Source organism: Pteropus alecto, unplaced genomic scaffold (assembly GCF_000325575.1).
Source record: "Pteropus alecto unplaced genomic scaffold, ASM32557v1 scaffold21, whole genome shotgun sequence".
NCBI lineage: Eukaryota > Metazoa > Chordata > Mammalia > Chiroptera > Pteropodidae > Pteropus > Pteropus alecto.
In genome coordinates, this window is record NW_006436282.1 from 24,143,521 (window position 1) to 24,160,288 (window position 16,768).

At 47.3% G+C, this 16,768-nt stretch overlaps 1 protein-coding gene across 5 annotated transcripts in view; it reads left to right on the forward strand.

The window, feature by feature from the left end:
• BMPER (BMP binding endothelial regulator) overlaps positions 1–16,768 on the forward strand; it is a 219,466-nt gene that overhangs the window by 16,256 nt on the left and 186,442 nt on the right. For all 5 annotated transcript variants that reach the window (XM_006912119.3, XM_015589542.2, XM_015589541.2 and 2 more), the window contains exon 3: positions 14,317–14,416. In XM_006912119.3, the coding sequence (XP_006912181.2) occupies positions 14,317–14,416 (100 nt within the window). The remainder of the gene's footprint in view (positions 1–14,316; positions 14,417–16,768) is intronic.

Here is a 16,768-nt window from a genome sequence, read left to right on the forward strand (position 1 = left end):
GACAGGACAGGGGTTTTATGACTGACTTGCTGGGATCCAGCAGCATCTGCAGGAAACAGAGGCAGGCAGGGATGGAGTCGAGGGCCACGTGATGTGGGATTTAGAGATGTCCCCACTCCCGCCTCTTTTATTCCCAAACCTCTACGCTACAAGCTGTTCCCTTCTCCTGGCAATGACCGGCCAGCAGGTAACTCCTCATACAGAACAGAGCCATCTGAGGACATCTGAGTTCTTTGCCCCTCCGAAGGCTGCCTGATTTCGGCCCACACCTTCCTCCACCTGATCCTGAAGAGTGTCAAGTCAAGCTGACCTGGTTCTGGTCCATGCTGCCTTCACATACTTCTCGTCATGTCGCTAAACTATTTTCCGTCCTTTTAATGAGAATCCTTTTTTTAAAAAAAATTTAAATTTCCTTGGTATTCCATTGCTCCCGGGTTTCACCTTTACCATCTCAATCTTTCTTCTTCTTCCTCTTTTTTTTTTTTTGACCATGTTATTTTCTTTCTCTGTTAGTAAGCCAGCATTTCCATGATGTCACCATGGAACTGTGGCTTGCTTTTCTCAGTTTCGGTTTTGAATTCTGATAATGAAACATACAAACCGAATTACAGTAGGGTGGTTGTTCCTACACACACCATGCTGGCCAGATATTTGAGGGATGCAGTGTCCAGTGGGGACGTCTCTGCCATAGGCAGAGCTGGAGATGCTGGTGGCAGGCCAGACCAGGGCCATTTGTGATACCAGCTATGGGGTCAAGAAAAAGATGGCCAGAGTAGCTAAAGGGCTAGCTCAGAGCAGTGTCCAGCACCTAAGTGGGAGTCAGTAAACACTTTCCACGAATGATGATGCGCTGATATAATTGAGCCTGGTGCAGAGAATGCCCAGGGGAACTTTAACAGCCTTCAGATACGCGGGAAGGAAATATGATGCTGAACGGACAGAGAGGAGTGCGGATCCCAAAGTCGCAACATATGTTTAGCGCCAGCGTGTCCGCTGGCCTCTGCCTCCCGCACATTTCCAGAGTGAGCTCCAACGGGGCCGAGTTTTGGCTTCTCTGCTTCTCAGCCGCTGCCTCCTGCAAGTGCAGGCCTCTCCCCTCCGGCCCTGCGTGCTAGTTACCGTGCTGTAGAAGCCTCACACTCCTAGCTTTCGGCCACATGTGTTGGGATCAGAAGCTGAAAGCAGGGTCTGACTGTGGACTCTGGATCCCGGGGCTTCGTCTTCAGATCGTAGCATCACTGAGAAGGAATACTTGAGATGAGGGATTTTTCACTTTCCTTCCTTTCCATTATTCCTGTGGGTTTAATGTTGTCTCACCCGCACACTCTCTTTCCACACTCACCTAGCCTTTGGTCGCTGGGCTCTGGTGGCATCCCAGCCCTGCTGGTTGGAGACATTGGTCCTAGAACTCTGCCCTGGCGTGCTCAGCTCTTTTAACAAGTCAGAATTTTTCCTGAACTTGAGTCTGTTCCCTCAGAGATGTAGCTTGACAGACATGGTGGTTATTAGCACCGGGGGTGAAGAATGGCCGGTGGTAGCCAAGCCTGCATCTCCTGCGGACACTCATGTTCCTGGAGCATCTTGATCTCTAGTATCTGGCACAGTGAGTCGTAGGTGCAGAGAAGGTGGCCTCTGCTAGTCGCTGGATTAATGTGATAATCTCGGCCAGTGATTGTGTACAGTTGTGTGTGTGCGTTTGCACGTGTGTAAGGATTATCACGTATGGAGTTCTCTCCGCATTCGCATGACGGATTTATAAGGATTTTATTTGGCTTCTCTTTACTAGACCTTTTCTTCTTTTGTCGCTGGATCTTCCTTCTCTTCTCAAACTCTTTTAGAGGGCCCCAAGACTCAGTCAGGTTTTCCTCCCTTATACTCCTTCCCTAGGTGATTTTATATAGATCCATGGCTTAAAAACTATATTACTTATTTAGGAAAACCTTCCAGTGGCTTCTCCTCTTGGTCAGAATGCAGTCTGAAGTTTAAGGTGGTCTACCAAGGCCCGACCTGATGTGGCTTTTGATGCTGCCTCTGCCTCACCCCTCAGTGCATCTCTCATCATACCTGCCGCAGTCACGCTCCTCGGCTCCCAGCTGCTCCTGCGTGATACCCACCCTCTCGCCAAGGGCGTTCGTGTTTTGTTTTTCCTGTACCCGGAACGTTCTTACCAACCGTGTTTACATATCCTCGTCCCTTCACTGTGCTCTCCTTATTCCTTATTAAGGAGCAAATGTTCCTTTACTAAAGGGTCTTTTTCTGACCACTCTCCCCAATAGGGCCACATCTTCTCATTCTCTTCCTTTGTCCTACTTCATTTCCTCCCAAATCCTCATCAGTGCCCATTATATCATGTGTATGTTTGTTTCCTGTAGGTCTCCCGACTAGAAGGTCAGCTCTCTGAGGACGGGGTTCGTGCTGTAATGCCAGAGCTGGCACAGTGCTGGACCCATTCGATGTGTATCTGTTGGATGAATGCGTGCCTTTCGTGTTTAATTTTTTGATTCAATAATTTGAAGATCTAACTAATTCTTTCCCCAAAATATAAATTATAGATTTTTTTTTCCTACTTTAAACTCTGCTTTTTCTGTAATGATGATTTGCCTTTTTCATGGCTCACATTACTTTGCTCACATTACATGGCTCACATTATCCGATCTGATGGTGGGAAAATTATACAAATACACACGAAAGATGAAAAGTTGTTTTCAGTGAACAATAACATAATCATAAGAAAATATCTAATATGCAATAATGATTATAAAATAAAATTCTTCCTATAGAAAACTACTTAAAAAGAAATATTATTGTTCATACTTGGTAGTGCAGTAATTATTTGGAATATAAATTAAAATTCAGTATGCTGGTGTTTTATGCCTTACCTCAACCAGTATTATCCACATGAAAGACTAGCAAAGTGTATTAATTATTACAATTTCATAGAACAGGAAAAAAGTGGCACAAGCGATTTCCTGTGGTTTACGTAAAATGAACCGCTGTGCTCACAATTCCAGACCACGTGGCTGCGCCTGAGTTGGGAGTACCCTAGGATGTCATCGGTGAAGGAGATTCCTTTTGGGGGCTGTCACATCCCAAGGTACTGACACATGTAGGTCAAATTCTGTCTCAGTGAGATAAGTATGTCATAAAGCTTTATTTTAGGCCTATTCGGTGGCTCACACAGCATCTAAGGAACCGAGAGGGTTTGGATGATGTCAGGGAGTTCGTGACAGCAAAACTTGCTTGAGACCGACCCTTCGTCCTCTGAACCCATGGACAGTGTTACTGCCTCGCGTGCTACTGCCTCGTGTGCTGCAGCCCGTGAGGTGCTTGTGCCGTGTCTATGGCCCCTGTTGGATTGTACGCTCTTCTAGGGCAGAAGATATAACTGATTCCTATTTTCTGTTCCCGTAAAACCTGGCACAGTGCCTGGTCCATAGCAGGGGCTCAAAAAAATATTTGTTAAAAAACAGACACATGGATTTTTTAGTCAGATAGATTTGAATTGTGCGATGCAGAGTTTTAACCTGTAGAAAAATCCAATCGATAGCCAAGTTGTCACGTTTTCTAAAGGTCATTTGTCTTCCGTTGACACTTTTGTCTTATTTTAGGAGTTAAAGCTTCTGAGAAGCTGTTTATGGTGAGATCCTTTTAAAAATCAGTTATTAAGGGTAATAATCATGGTTGACTATTTCTTTTTTAAAATGGGGCACATGTTATGACTCTCTTTAGCAACGAGCTCGTGTTGATAACGTTTCGTGGGTAAATAGTCACTCATCTCTTCATGACACTTGAATCGGAAGCCGATTCTATGCAAAATTGGCATTCATTCGCTTGTTTAGTGAGTTTGAAAATGGAAGCTCATGGATTAAAATTGCATTCTAAAGCTATGAAACGAATCCGTGGCTTCTCCAGTTCTTTCTGGTATCTGCGTGTGGGCCTTGGAAAAACCTTGGTGAAGAGAACATGCTGCTCATGGCCCCGGTGAATGAGTCAGATCAACCCTAGCTCGCAGGGTGGCCTTCGGTCGGGGGATGTTGTCTGAGGCTGGCTTTTCCAGTTCTGTGAACTTGCAGCCGGTTACAGGGCTTCTGTCCCCTTGCTCCCCTGCCTGGCGTTCCTGAGGCTCACTGGACACCCTCCGCGCCTGACGCATCACATCGCCCTTGCCGTTATCTGGAGGCAGGACAAAAGGAACCAGCTCGAAAGCCTGGCGTCCCAGGGGACCCTTTGAAAGCCTGCGTGATCGCTGGTGGTCGGGGTCAATTGTGCAGATGTCTTTAAAAGTGTCTCACTCGTGACCAAAAAGTTACTTTGTCAAGATGACAGATGGGCCGCCAGCAGTTCCTCTGCTCTGCCTGTGCCCTGTGATGTCAGCTCCATTTACTTGTCAAGATCAGGTGTTTTTGGAGCTCTCAGTGGTGTGTGGGCTTTCACGGACAACCTGTGAAAAATCTGTCCTGTTCTGTGAAAAATCAGCTCAGTGGCTCGCTACTGACCTACAGGAGCATTTGAGGACCCGGCGAGACCCGCCCGGTGTGGGTGGGTGACGCAGGAAGGAGACACGTGCTGATGAGACGGTGACAATCCTCCAGGGCCGGCCGTGTGAAGTCGTAGTTTGCCGCCACCAATCAATCTCCCGAGCAGGATGCAAATGAGATCTCAGACATTCGGTTTCCGTGTTTTGGATGCGTTTGCTCTTCTTTGGCAGAGAATCATTTATGGGCACAATTAAAAGAGTCCACTGAGTTCTCCGTTTCTTGAAATAGCCAGCGAGCCCATCTTCTTATATGGCGGTGAGTCAGAAAAGAGGTGGCCGAAAGACCTCCAGCTGCCTTTCTTCACGCCACGTCACACACTTTCCCGGGGAAGTCGTTCTGGTTTTATTGTCATTTGTACCTCCTTGACCCTTACTCTCGCTCCCTCCGAGGCCCCTGCCAATGTGGCTGGCACTTCCGTGCTGTCCCTCAGAGACCGGGAAGCCTGGCTAATGGCCCCCGAGCCAGAGATCCTGCTACGGGTTACAGCTGGTCCCCCATCATTTTCTGCAGAATTCGGAAGAACTCACCGGACGGGCACAAAAATGTTCATTGAATTTTATCTCCTCTTTCTGTTTTGTTTTCTCTTTGGGCAGAAGAAGCCGATTCCTTATGCGTCACATGCTATAGGGCACCCAGCGGTATGAAATAATCAAAGAGGTTGGAAGAGGCAGCTGGGCCACTCGGGGAGAGGGGCCACCTTACGTGGCAGGACTCCATCCGCTTAACCCCTGCCTCACCCCCCGCCCCCTCCCGTTCACATCTCCTTCCTGTCGGGAGTCCGTGGACTTCCTCTGTGGCACTGACTCCATCCCGCATCCTGGCCGTTAAAGTCCCTTTCAGTTGGGTAGACTTGGGAAATTGGGTGAAATAGAGGAAAGACTCTGACTTTTACTCCTCTTAGTTCACATCCCTGGCTCCTGGCTCCTGGCAGATGGAGACAAGTTCACCTTCTGGTTTTCCAGGATGCTTCTGGATGCCCCAGTACGGTGGCAGAGCTGCATCTGTGACAGGGGCCGTTGTGCTAAGTCACTTGCTGTTTTGTGTTAGGTCCGTCCCAGCTGCGTTAATGTGCGACTGCCAGCAGACCCCTTCCCCATCCGATGCACACTGTAATAAAAGCCAGGCGGTGCCACTTTCTCTGGGCTACTATTTTTATTTGGTGGTTATTTCTTTTGTGTTCTGCCATCTCTAATGTTTTGGTTCTATTTCAAAATCTGATTAAATAGAATGAGGAGCCATTTGACACTGCCCTGTTTTAAATCAGAGCCGTACTTAAGTAGCTGGGACATTCTAATGGCCTGTGTTTCTTTGTTCTTAAAGTTCCTCGAAAAGGCGAAAAAAAAAAAAAAAAAAAAAAAAAAAAAAAAAAAAAAAAAAAAAAAAAAAAATCCAGACCTAAATCCTTAAACAGCATAGGATCCGAAACAATCCCTCCAACAAACTAAAGCCCATTAAAAAGAACCGAAATGTCAGGTAAGTTAAATATAAAAAGGGCCTGCTTATTAGTCCCCCGTTGCTTCTGCTGGCACGTGTCATATTTTCAAGGTACAGTATCAGGAGAACACTGTCATTGAGTGATGTATTAGGGCCATATATCATCAGAACATCGTCTTTGTAGAGGGTCTGGGCACTAAAAGACACGATTCCGTCCAGACAGAGCAGCGGGGGTTCTTACTTCTTTCTTCCACCGCCCCCCTGCCTTTTTCTTTAATCTCCCTCTGTTTTGTGTTGCAGAGAAGTGAATTTCTTCATGGGATATGACTTGTTGCAAAATAATCGGGGGGCCCCGGTGGGCTTCATAAAGTCTTTTAAATGGCTGGGTTTCAAGGGCAGCTTTGTTCGGCGTTTGCACTGTTCGCTGGGCTCGAGGAGGCTGTGTTTGCCCGGGTCCCGGCCTCCGGGGTGAAGGGAGCCTAGACAGAGGAGGAAAGAATAACACTCCCAGATGCAGTGCAATGAATTGCATGATGTTCTTGCAAGATGCTTCAGCATTAAGACTCCGAAAGTATGGCCGTAGCTTGCCGCCAGCCTCCCGGGGGGAGACACCCCCTCCGCTCAGATGGAGGAAGAGACGAGAGGACGAGGAGGCTTTGGGTCCAGGTTTTGGTCTGTCTTGCCAATGACCGGGCACTCAATGACTGAGACTTGTTTTGAGTTTTTAAGTCAGAGACTTCATCCGTCTTTCCTACGATGCACTATTTTTGCTCCTGTGTTTAAAATGAAACCATAAACCACTAAGGTTTATAATGATCTGAAAATGGGGCATGCTTAACGAAAGCAAACATTTACATTCTTAGCTGCAAGGAAGACATGGCTTACCTTAGCCTCTCAACCAAGCTGTAGAGAATAGTAATTAAGTCACCCACTCTGAAATCAGTGAGTCCTGGGTTTGGATGTCTGCACCTGGCTAGCTGTGTAAACATGGGCAAGCCATGTAACCTGTCTGTGCCTCCATTTTCTTACCCGTGAAATGGGAATAAACCAGGGCCTTCCTCAGGCTTGCTGCGAGGGTCAAAAAAAAAAAAAAAAAAACCACAATACGTGCTCAGCACAGTCTAGCCAATGATAGATTTTCTATAAAATCAGGTGCTATTATCATTAATAATTCAGCCACCTTCCCAAGAGAACTATATGCCGCTTCATTGTTTGGTTATTGATGGAATGATTCTGTGGCGTTGGCTATTGAAGGGATTTGCAAAAGCAGTGGAGGTTGGGGTTCGGAAAGTTCTGGAAGTGCTCATTTAGGTTCAAAGCAAAGGTCATTGATACCTCCCGCTTCTTATCCTGACCTCACTCAATCTTGGGAAACCATTCTCCTGGTTGAAAAGTTGGGGTCATTTTCTCTATCGAACATACTTTTCTCACCTTAGCAATGGTTTTGTTAGTTTTTTTTCCTCTCCATTTTTTTTTTTTTTCAACTTTTATTGAGTTGAAAGTCATGACCCAGCATTTCTTACTGGTACACGAAGGCTTTGTAGTGGACCTAACTGCCTTTTTCCCCGCCCCCCCCCCGCCCCCAGCTCTTTCTGTGCAAGAGTTATGGGGAAGTCAATTGTACTATAGGTAACAAAGAACAAGTGAGTAAAAGCTTAATTAAAATAATAAATTATCAGTCACATTCAATACCGCCATTGGCAACCGCTGAGCTATCTCAGCACCCCAAAGCCTTCCAGTGATTATTTTTTAAGAGATTAAGAGGAGATTTTGTCCAATGGAGACAGGCCGGAGCAGGTACAAGCTTGCGCTGTCTCCTCTCCGAGTCGCCATGCTCACTGGCAAAGCATTTTCCCTGACCATACGTTCCAGAGAGGGAGTCACTTTATACTTTCAGTGATTGAAACTGGTGACAAGCAACGCAACCTGCCCTCTCTGGGTCTTTTCTCTCGGCTCTTGCTTACATCTCTGCATTCTAAATCCTTAACGCTTTGAAGTCGCGTCTGTTTGCCCAATGTTTGGCCCATCCCTTTGCTGGCACCTTTCACAGGTCACCTTAGAACGGGGCAGGGGACATGGCAGGAGGCCTTATGACTCGGATGGCCTGTCTTTCCGGGAAATTTCAGAGCAGCTCGACTACATGCTAACGTATTCCTAAAATCTCTACAATCATCGAGGAGCACTAACCTAGCACTAATATGGTACAGCCATAAATTTTAATGCTGTGCCTTTGCAACTAGCCTCCCTGGCTGGCCGCTTAATCCAGGCTTGGGAACCAGGTTCTGTTCCCAGGTCCAGTGCTAGCTCGCTCTTTGAGGGACCTGAGGCACTTCATTGTGTGTCGTTCCTCTGTTTGCAAATCTTAAGAAACCTGTGAGGATTAATGAAATAATGTCTGCAGAGTTCTTCGGAAGGAAAGTGCTATGTAAACATAAAGTATTACTCTTCTGTTTATGAGAGGTTTTATAATATCGCCTGGGAGAAATTGTGACCTGTGTTCAAAAGTACCATAAAGCTCCTTTTGGCTCCTCTGGGGCTGGAATTGGGTTACCGTGGGCTACTTCAAGGAAAAGTTGACCTCCGTGACTTTCTGCGTGGGGAGACTGGAAATTCCGAGGAGAATACATGAGCTGGTGTTGGATCCCCTTCCTCCTTGGCAAACTCGACATGAGACATCCGTATTCCTGAAACGAATTCCTCTGTGAGCAATTTCGAGACTCTCAAAGAGTGAGACTCTCACTCTTGTGTGTCTGCTCCAAATAAATTCTTTGATAAAAACAATTTAAGGAAGGGTCAAAGTGTCCTATTCGTACTCACTGACTAAGATGGATTTCGAAGTGAAATTCTCTTCTGTAATTCTCACCGGGGGCCGGAAGTGACCGTGATTGTGCAATTGACTTGATGTCTTGTTTCCTCCAAGAGCACGTAAGTGTCTGGAGACCGGATAAGAAGCTCGCAGCATGACTTCATTCTCGCTCCCAGCACGGAGTTCGAGGGCACATGTGCCCAGTCTTTGGTCTGACCACTTGGCACTTCCACTGCTAAGCTCCTTTACTTCTCAGAGTCGCTGCCTTGGGTGTGCACCCCCTGACAGTTAGCCGATGACAGATATTTGCATTTTGGTAAGGCGATTCTCGAAGGCGGCAAAATCGATAGGGCTCTTTCTCAAATAAGACGACAGGGCTGAAATGACAGGGACGTGCGTGTCTATGTAGGAGGGTGGGATAGTCTGGAAGATTTCAGATTTAGGACAGCGTCACTTTTAGCTCTAGTGATACTGATGCATCCTGGCCTATGCGCTTCACTCACATATTGAGTATTGTTCATCTGGGCAGGAAAAAATATCACAACGTCATAGACCTCTTGATTTTCTGAAAAAGGATCTGGCACTTAGAATTTTCTAGTTCAGCAGATGACAGCTGTTTGCCTCCCAGGCAAGCTTTGCTTTCATAAGAGACAAAGATCGAAGGAAAATGCCATCTTCTAGGGAAGGGACTCATGTGGCCTGACACCTTCCTAATATGGCTAAGAGGGTCGGCAGGCAGGACAGCAGGTATTTTCATTTTTATTTTCATTTCAAGGGATTCATGCTGCCGTTTCGGACTAAATATGCAATATCTGCCAGCTGACTTTTCTCCCTGTTAACTCTCATCGTGTTAGCTGCTCTGTTTTCCTCTCTGGATTTCTATTTTATTATTATTTTTAAAATAGAACTAGAAATTGGGTAATACTTTCCATATTCCATAAGAGGATTGGTCCTGGAAGAATCTTAGAAAAAAATGTCTTCAAGACATGGGTTCGACATAGAACAAAAGTATCTCAAAAACATTGTGTGTGTGTGTGTGTGTGTGTGTGTGTGTGTGTTTCTGGTTTCTCTGAGGAAAGCAAACAGGAAAAGCTCACGGTGGTGATTTGTTATCTTTTCTGTCTCCAGCCCCCACCCCCTCTTCCCCCACATCAGCGAGGCATCATTTCTCTCCAAACCAGACACTGAAAAAAATCTCAGGAGGCACTTGCAGATCTTATGGCCAGTTCCAAAGGCCAGGGAGCCAGGGGACTCTGTGCTGCCATCTAGTGGCGCATCTTCGATACAGCAAGCTGCTTGCCAGAATCTGCTTGCTTGAACTTGGCTATGGCGGGAGCTGTGGTTTGGCTTGCATCCTTATAGAGCTTTGTTGCCAGCCATGCAGACTTCTTTCTTTTTCATTCCCTGTGCCCCCTTTCATTTTTGCATGTTGGCACTTCATTTCATGTGTCTCCAGAGGCTACAGTTTGGGTTTTGATATATTTGCTCTTTTGGAAAGGAGACAATCGTGCAAACAGATGCCTCTGACAACGGGTAAATCACAGGCTGTGTGACCCTAGGAAGTGCTGAACATGAGGAGACGGCGACTGAGCATGAAAAATGTGACGAGGCTTGTTCCTCATATACACTGTCTGGGTAGGTATTTTCGAGTGTCCTGACATTTTCCTCCAGGGCATATTTGCCACCATGTCTGTTGCTTAGGTTTGGGGAGACTCAAACCCAAGCTGGAGCCTTGGGGGGAATTTGCTTCAGGATGCCAGGCTGCCTTTCAGAGGCGTGGTTCGCACAGACACCTGTCGATACCCAAAATGGAGCAGCTTCCTCCTACCAGAAAACAGCCACTTTGTAGACCTTCCCTGGTGGGTGGTAACACAGTTCCTTGGAGTTATTCTGCGTGTCAGACAGCTCGGGGGACATTGCGGAACCGCAAGGAAGGCACCAATCTCCCCCGGGGCCTCCGGGGCTGACATTGTTTTGTTCTGGTCTGCATTCTGAATGCCTGGGAGGTGGTGAAGCCCATTTAAATGTGTGCCTTTGGGGTCAGACCTCGTTGCAGTATTCCAAGTCTGCCTCTTGTGTGACCCCGGGCACGTTTCTTAACCTTGGTTCCTCATCCGTAAAACAGGGATGACGAAGAATTTCTTTTTGTGTGTGAAGTCATACATATTAGATTCTTAGCACAGAGCCCGGTACACACAAAGTGTCCGGTAAGTGTGCATCAGTGTCAGACAATGTTTCCCGAATGAAAAAGTGAACCGAATGAGCCGTGACCTTGAGTCGGAGCAGAGGACACTTGGTGCGCGTGGGGGATGAGGAGGCCGAGGGAGATGGACTCCCGAAGGTGTGGCTTTGTGCACACCACTTCTCACCAGAGCCGTTGGCTCGAAGACCAGTGTTTTCGTCTCTTGGCAGAATCAGGGAAAGCGGAGTGAGTGGTCTTAATTAACCTGCGCTTGAATTTACTCTGTAGCTGCTGGACCCAATTAAGTGGGTGGAGGAATCAGCCTCTCACCAGTGATTCTCTGTCGTTTTCCTTTCTTTCTTTGAGGGCCTGGGACCTTAAGCGTATGCTCCATATCCATGCCAACCAGACACCAGGGGAAGGATCAGATATGGCAGCTCCGTACCAACGTGACCTTTGCTGGCATATACAAAGAACACCAAGTGTTATTAGAAGGGAGGAAAAAGCCCACTAACCTACAGCTGAGGTTTAGGGCTGTTCCCTGTGAGTGCGCACCAAAAAAAATTCCAGATGTGAATCTGCAAACCATCTGGTTGGAATGACTTCGTGCCGGACTGTAATTACAAGCTATTTATTATGAATCTCAGGATCCTGTTGTGGATCCTGACTGGCTCCTGGGTTTCTAATTTAGCAAAGAGTTCCTATATTTAGGACAGTGTGTGTCTTTCTGTTTATCAGAACCCAAAATGCGACTTCACACCCACTCCAACTGCCCGTGGAGCTTTGAATGCCCTGTGTTTGGGGGTCCTTCACTTCAGAGAAGAGACGCACTTGGGGGGTAGGCCTTCCTTAGGCTGTGGCCAGGTTTGCCTAAGGCTTGGGCGACAGATGCTCTGCTTGGGAAGAGTGTTCACCCCGCAGCCACCTTGGGGTGGAGGGTGTCAGTGTCGAACTACGGCTGCAGGAATTGTGCTTTGCAAAGCGAAGTCACCCTTCACAGTGCCAAGTGGCATATATACCTGGTCACCGTTCCTGATTGCTTTGGTGGCAGTAGGAAGATATTATCAATTTTTAAAAATATGCAGCTTTAATTTGCATTGTGATCATAAAACTATGTCTTTTGTAATATAAGAAAAACTATGAAAAGAAATTGCAGGGCTGTGACCCACGGTGAATCTCGATGCCACCATCCTTATGAAGAAGACCGGGCAGGGATGCCTGGATACCTGGGTTCAGACTGCGAGTCAGCTGCGGGCAGCTCTCGAACCCCTCAGCCTCGCGGGCCCCACCCAGCAGAGCGTGTCAGTCCTGCCCGAGTGCTGGAATGACCTGAGGAACTGAAAATAAAGGGGTCGGCCTGGCCCTTAAGTAAATTGGGTCTGAGCTCCAGGGCGTGGGGAGCAGTGCAGGCTTGGTCACCAACGCGCGGGGGTCTGACTTGCAGCTCAGCGGGAGGGCCGCTGCCTCACAGGACTTTGAGGAGTAAACTAGGTTGGCCCTGCAAGGTCCCTTACCACATAACAGACACTCCAGAAGGGGGAAAACAAGGAAACGGGGTTCCTCAGGTCAACCACCAAGACTATGCACCGAGAACCAATAATTACTGAAAAACGAAAAGGTCTGCACCGCCAGCCCTGTGCGGGCGGGGACAGGTAGCCGAGGACGGGTGTCCTCGGTCTGGGTGGCCAGGCAGGTCCTGCAATGGCCTCATCAGTATGTTACCACGTTGGCCTCAGGGATCCTTACCCAAAATGATGGTCACTTCCACTGTGCGTCACCCAGTGGAAAAGTTTGAGCAACATTATTCCCCGGCTTCAGTGGCCCCACAAAGCCACGAGGGCAGTGAGTTAACAAGGCTACGTGCAAATAGTGCTGTTGCGATGATGAGGCCCGAGGCCCGGCCCCCCGGGGCCCCACATCCCTCACTCTGCCCCGGTGGTAATTGGTGAGTTGGAGGCAGTGGGGTTCTGGAACTCTCGGAGGCTCTGATCATTGGATCATTTAGAATGAGGCCCTGGGAGCATCTTGACAGGGCTCTGGAACCCCTAGGGAATTGGGAGGCAGCTCACAGCTGAAGTGTGTTATCTCAGAACTGCTTCTGGGCTGGACTGTAGTGTATGGGCTCGGCTTGGACCCCCAGCTCCGAACACACACACGTGCACACATACGCACCCGCTCTCCTTGGTTTCGGACTGGAAATGGTGAGCTCTTTCTTGCTGTCATTACACTGAAGCATACTGGGGACACTTGTGAATCTCCCAGGGTCATTGTCAGAGCTGAGGAGGAATTTCCCTTGCATATATCCCAGGAAGGTTCTGGGTTCATCTCGCAGTGAGAGAGCTGGCCAGTCTCTCCTCTCTGACCTGCTCGCCGTCAGCCTCACCTCACGGTAGGGCCTGGGCGTGCGTGTGTCTGTGAGTTCTACGTGTCGTCCAGCTCTACCACCGCCAAGCTGTACAATCTCAGAGAAGTCACACACTGTCTGCGAGCAGCAATTTTCTTGTTTCTTCACGGGAGATAGTGGTAATACTTGCCTCACAGGATTTTAAAAGGAACGAAAGCCATAGCACCTAGCACTTAGTAGACACTTATTAACAAAGCTCACATCTTGTTCAAGTTTCATGACGTAGTATTTTTGCTTCGTGTGCATCCAGGTACCAGCAGGCGTATACATCCTGTTTGGGTCATCTCTAAGTCAGTTCGACAGCTAATCTTTCAGGATAAAAGATGCAAATGCTCACCATGCTTTCATTAGCATACGTGCTAATATAATGCAGCTGTCCCACAGCTATAAAACACTGACGACTGTGTCTCTGCTTGGCATGGGGAATATTTCTTTTTTTTCTTTTACTGAGCCGATTCAATACTCAACTTTGTCATTATTTGAGTTGGAACTGTAAGTTGCTGCATTTTAATGCACTGTACTATTAAGGATTGTTGGACAGCCGTGTGCAAATATTTTTGTTCTCACGATGCAGTCCTGGCCCAGGTAGCCCAATGGGTAAAATATGATTTACACAAATATTATCATTCCCGTAGTGTGTACTAAAAGGAAACCTTAGAACAGAGCGGGAGAAAGCCTCTCTCTTAGCATTCGATTATCTAGGTTAAGTTGGCTTGTGAAGAAGAGGCTTTTCATCCTCTCTCATCTGCTGCTACTCTCAAAAAGTCCTGTCTTCCTGGGTGGACACTTCTGTTCTGGAGAGAGCCAAATCCTGTTTGCTCTCACAGAGTTTTCTTGCCAAGAGGAGGGCAAGATACAGAGAAGGAGGCTGGGAAAACCGCAGCCACGTGCTGGGATTCTGGGGGTTCTGTGTGAAGTCTGTTTCAAATGTCTCTTGTCTCTTTTTGCCTAGAACAAGGAAGTGACCTGTAAGAGAGAGAAATGCCCCGTGCTGTCGAGAGACTGTGCCCTGGCCGTCAAGCAGAGGCGCGCCTGCTGTGAGCAGTGCAAAGGTGATTTATGTCCTTCTTGTCTGGCTGTTGATTCAGACGTTTTCATTTCTCTTTCTCTTGCCTTTCTCTTCGCTCAGCCCTTGGCTGGGGCGCAAATGGGTGTCGGGAGCATGGGCAATGGACTAGTGGTTACCGGAGGGAAGGGGGTGGGGGAGGAGGGAGCAGGTAGACAGGATAAAGGGGATCAAATATAGGGGAGTTGGGGGAAGGTGAAGTGGGTAAAGGGAATCAAATATACGGTAGCTGAAGGAAACTGGGCTCTGGGTGGTGATCACACAATAGAATACTTGATGTCAAATTATAGTGTACACCTGAAAATTATATAATCGTATTAACCAATGTTACCCCAATTAACTTTAAAAAATGGGTTTTGGGAGGGAAGCTGGTGTGTGTGTGTGCGTGCGCTTGTGCTGGGGGTGGTGATCATAAGGGGGACTCTCCTAGTGGAGAGATGACAGTGTAGTGAGCATCTATTTGCGCATTGAGTGTATTTTCTAAGGCGTTAAAATATCACAGAGGAGATGTCAACACGATGCCTGTGCATGTTGGTACGCACACACACAAGCATCTTTTTTAAAGAAGTTTCAACACAGGTTTCCAAGCTCCTCCCTCGCCCCGCTCACTTCTGCCACAGAAGTCTTGAAGCCCAAATTGGATCCTTTCGGTACTTATTAAATTTTTTCTTTCCTTCTAGATTAAATCTGAATTCTTCATTTTGTCTTTGAAGCATCTCTAAAATACCTTTACTCCACCATCATCTCCCGTGGCCCGCTAGGCGTGCATCTTCTCTTGAACATGCGGTCCCTAGTCTTGCTTCTTGGCCTTAGCCCAGGTCTTGCCTCCTGACCTGTCCAGATGCTGCCTGTGTTCAGGGTTTCCCGGCCCTCATTCATCATTGTCCCCTTTAGGTTTCTATGGCAGAAGGAAGTTCACCCAGGTACTTCAGTTCTGTGCTTTTCTCTTTCGTTATTTGTGTTCAGTAGATCATCTGCTCTGTGTATGTTAGTGCGTGTGTAAGCAGAGTGCTTAACAGAGTGGGGTCCCCAGGAGGCAAAATGAGCTCTGGAGTCATACTACCCACAGTCCTGGGTCACAGGGTGTCCCCCCAAAGTCCGTATCCACTGGGAATCACAAGATGTAAACTTATTTGGAAATAAGATCTTTAGAGATGTAACTAGTTAAGAGACCATTATGCTACTGGTTTAGGGTGGCCCCATGTCCAACATGACTGGTGTCTGCATGAGGAGAAGAAGACAGACAGAGATGCACGAGAAGGTGGCTCCGTAACAAGATATAAACACCTGGGCTCTGTTCCCCGAGATTCAGACGCATTTGTATGTGAGATGTGGTGAGGCTTCTGTCTTTTTCAAGAGCTCCCTGGAGATTTACCGTGTAGCCCAGGTGGCGAATCTCTGAAAGAGTCCTCAGCCAGCTGCCGGGTGATTTCTGTCCCACAGGAGAGCATGCGTTTTGTGGGGAGTGAGGGAGGGGAGACCTAGGAGAACCATCTAAAAGAGCTCTACAGAGACCAGATTAATGAAAGCCCATTTCTATGATAGCCACGAGTCTCTATAGCCAGTGAAATCCTGTGAACTTGTCAAAACGCACTGTTATACAAAATCTGCACGTCAAGTGTTAATGCCAAGTTGTTTGTTAACAACTATAGCTATTGTTGTAAACTGGAATAATTTTTTGTTAAAAACTAGAAAAAAAAGCAACAACAACAATAACAACAACAAAAAGCAAACAAATGAACAAAGGAACAAGAGAGGCAGAGATTGGAGTTATGCTACCGCAAGCTTGAGAGTACCTGACATACCAGGAACTGGGAGCAGGCGAGGAGGGGGAGGCCCTAGAACCTTCAGGGGGAACATGGCCCTGCAGACACCTTGATTTTGGACCTCTAGTCTCCAGAAGTGCGAGAGAATCAGTTCCTGGTGCCTTAAGCCACCAAGCTCGTGGTGATTTTTTCCCAGCATCACCAGGACACTAGAAACCCATCATTTCCACTTGGGCAGGTAGAGGTATGTGAACCTCTCTGTACCGCCGCTCCCTCGCCTGTAACGTGAGGGTAATACTCATGTCGAAGGACCTAAATGAGAAGATACATTCAAAGTACTAGCACAGCGCCTGACTTGTCAACAGCTCTCAACTAACGGAAGTATAGTAGGTGCTCTTTAAATACTTGATGGATTTGACTATGAAATCACATTTTCTGAATCCTTTTGGAGCAGGGGTTTTCTCTAATCCTTTGCTCTCCTTTTTTGAATTTTTAAAAATATTATTAGAAGGATGATATAAGAAAGTAAATTAGATAGTGGCCAAGAAAATATAACTCAGATGTTGAGGTGC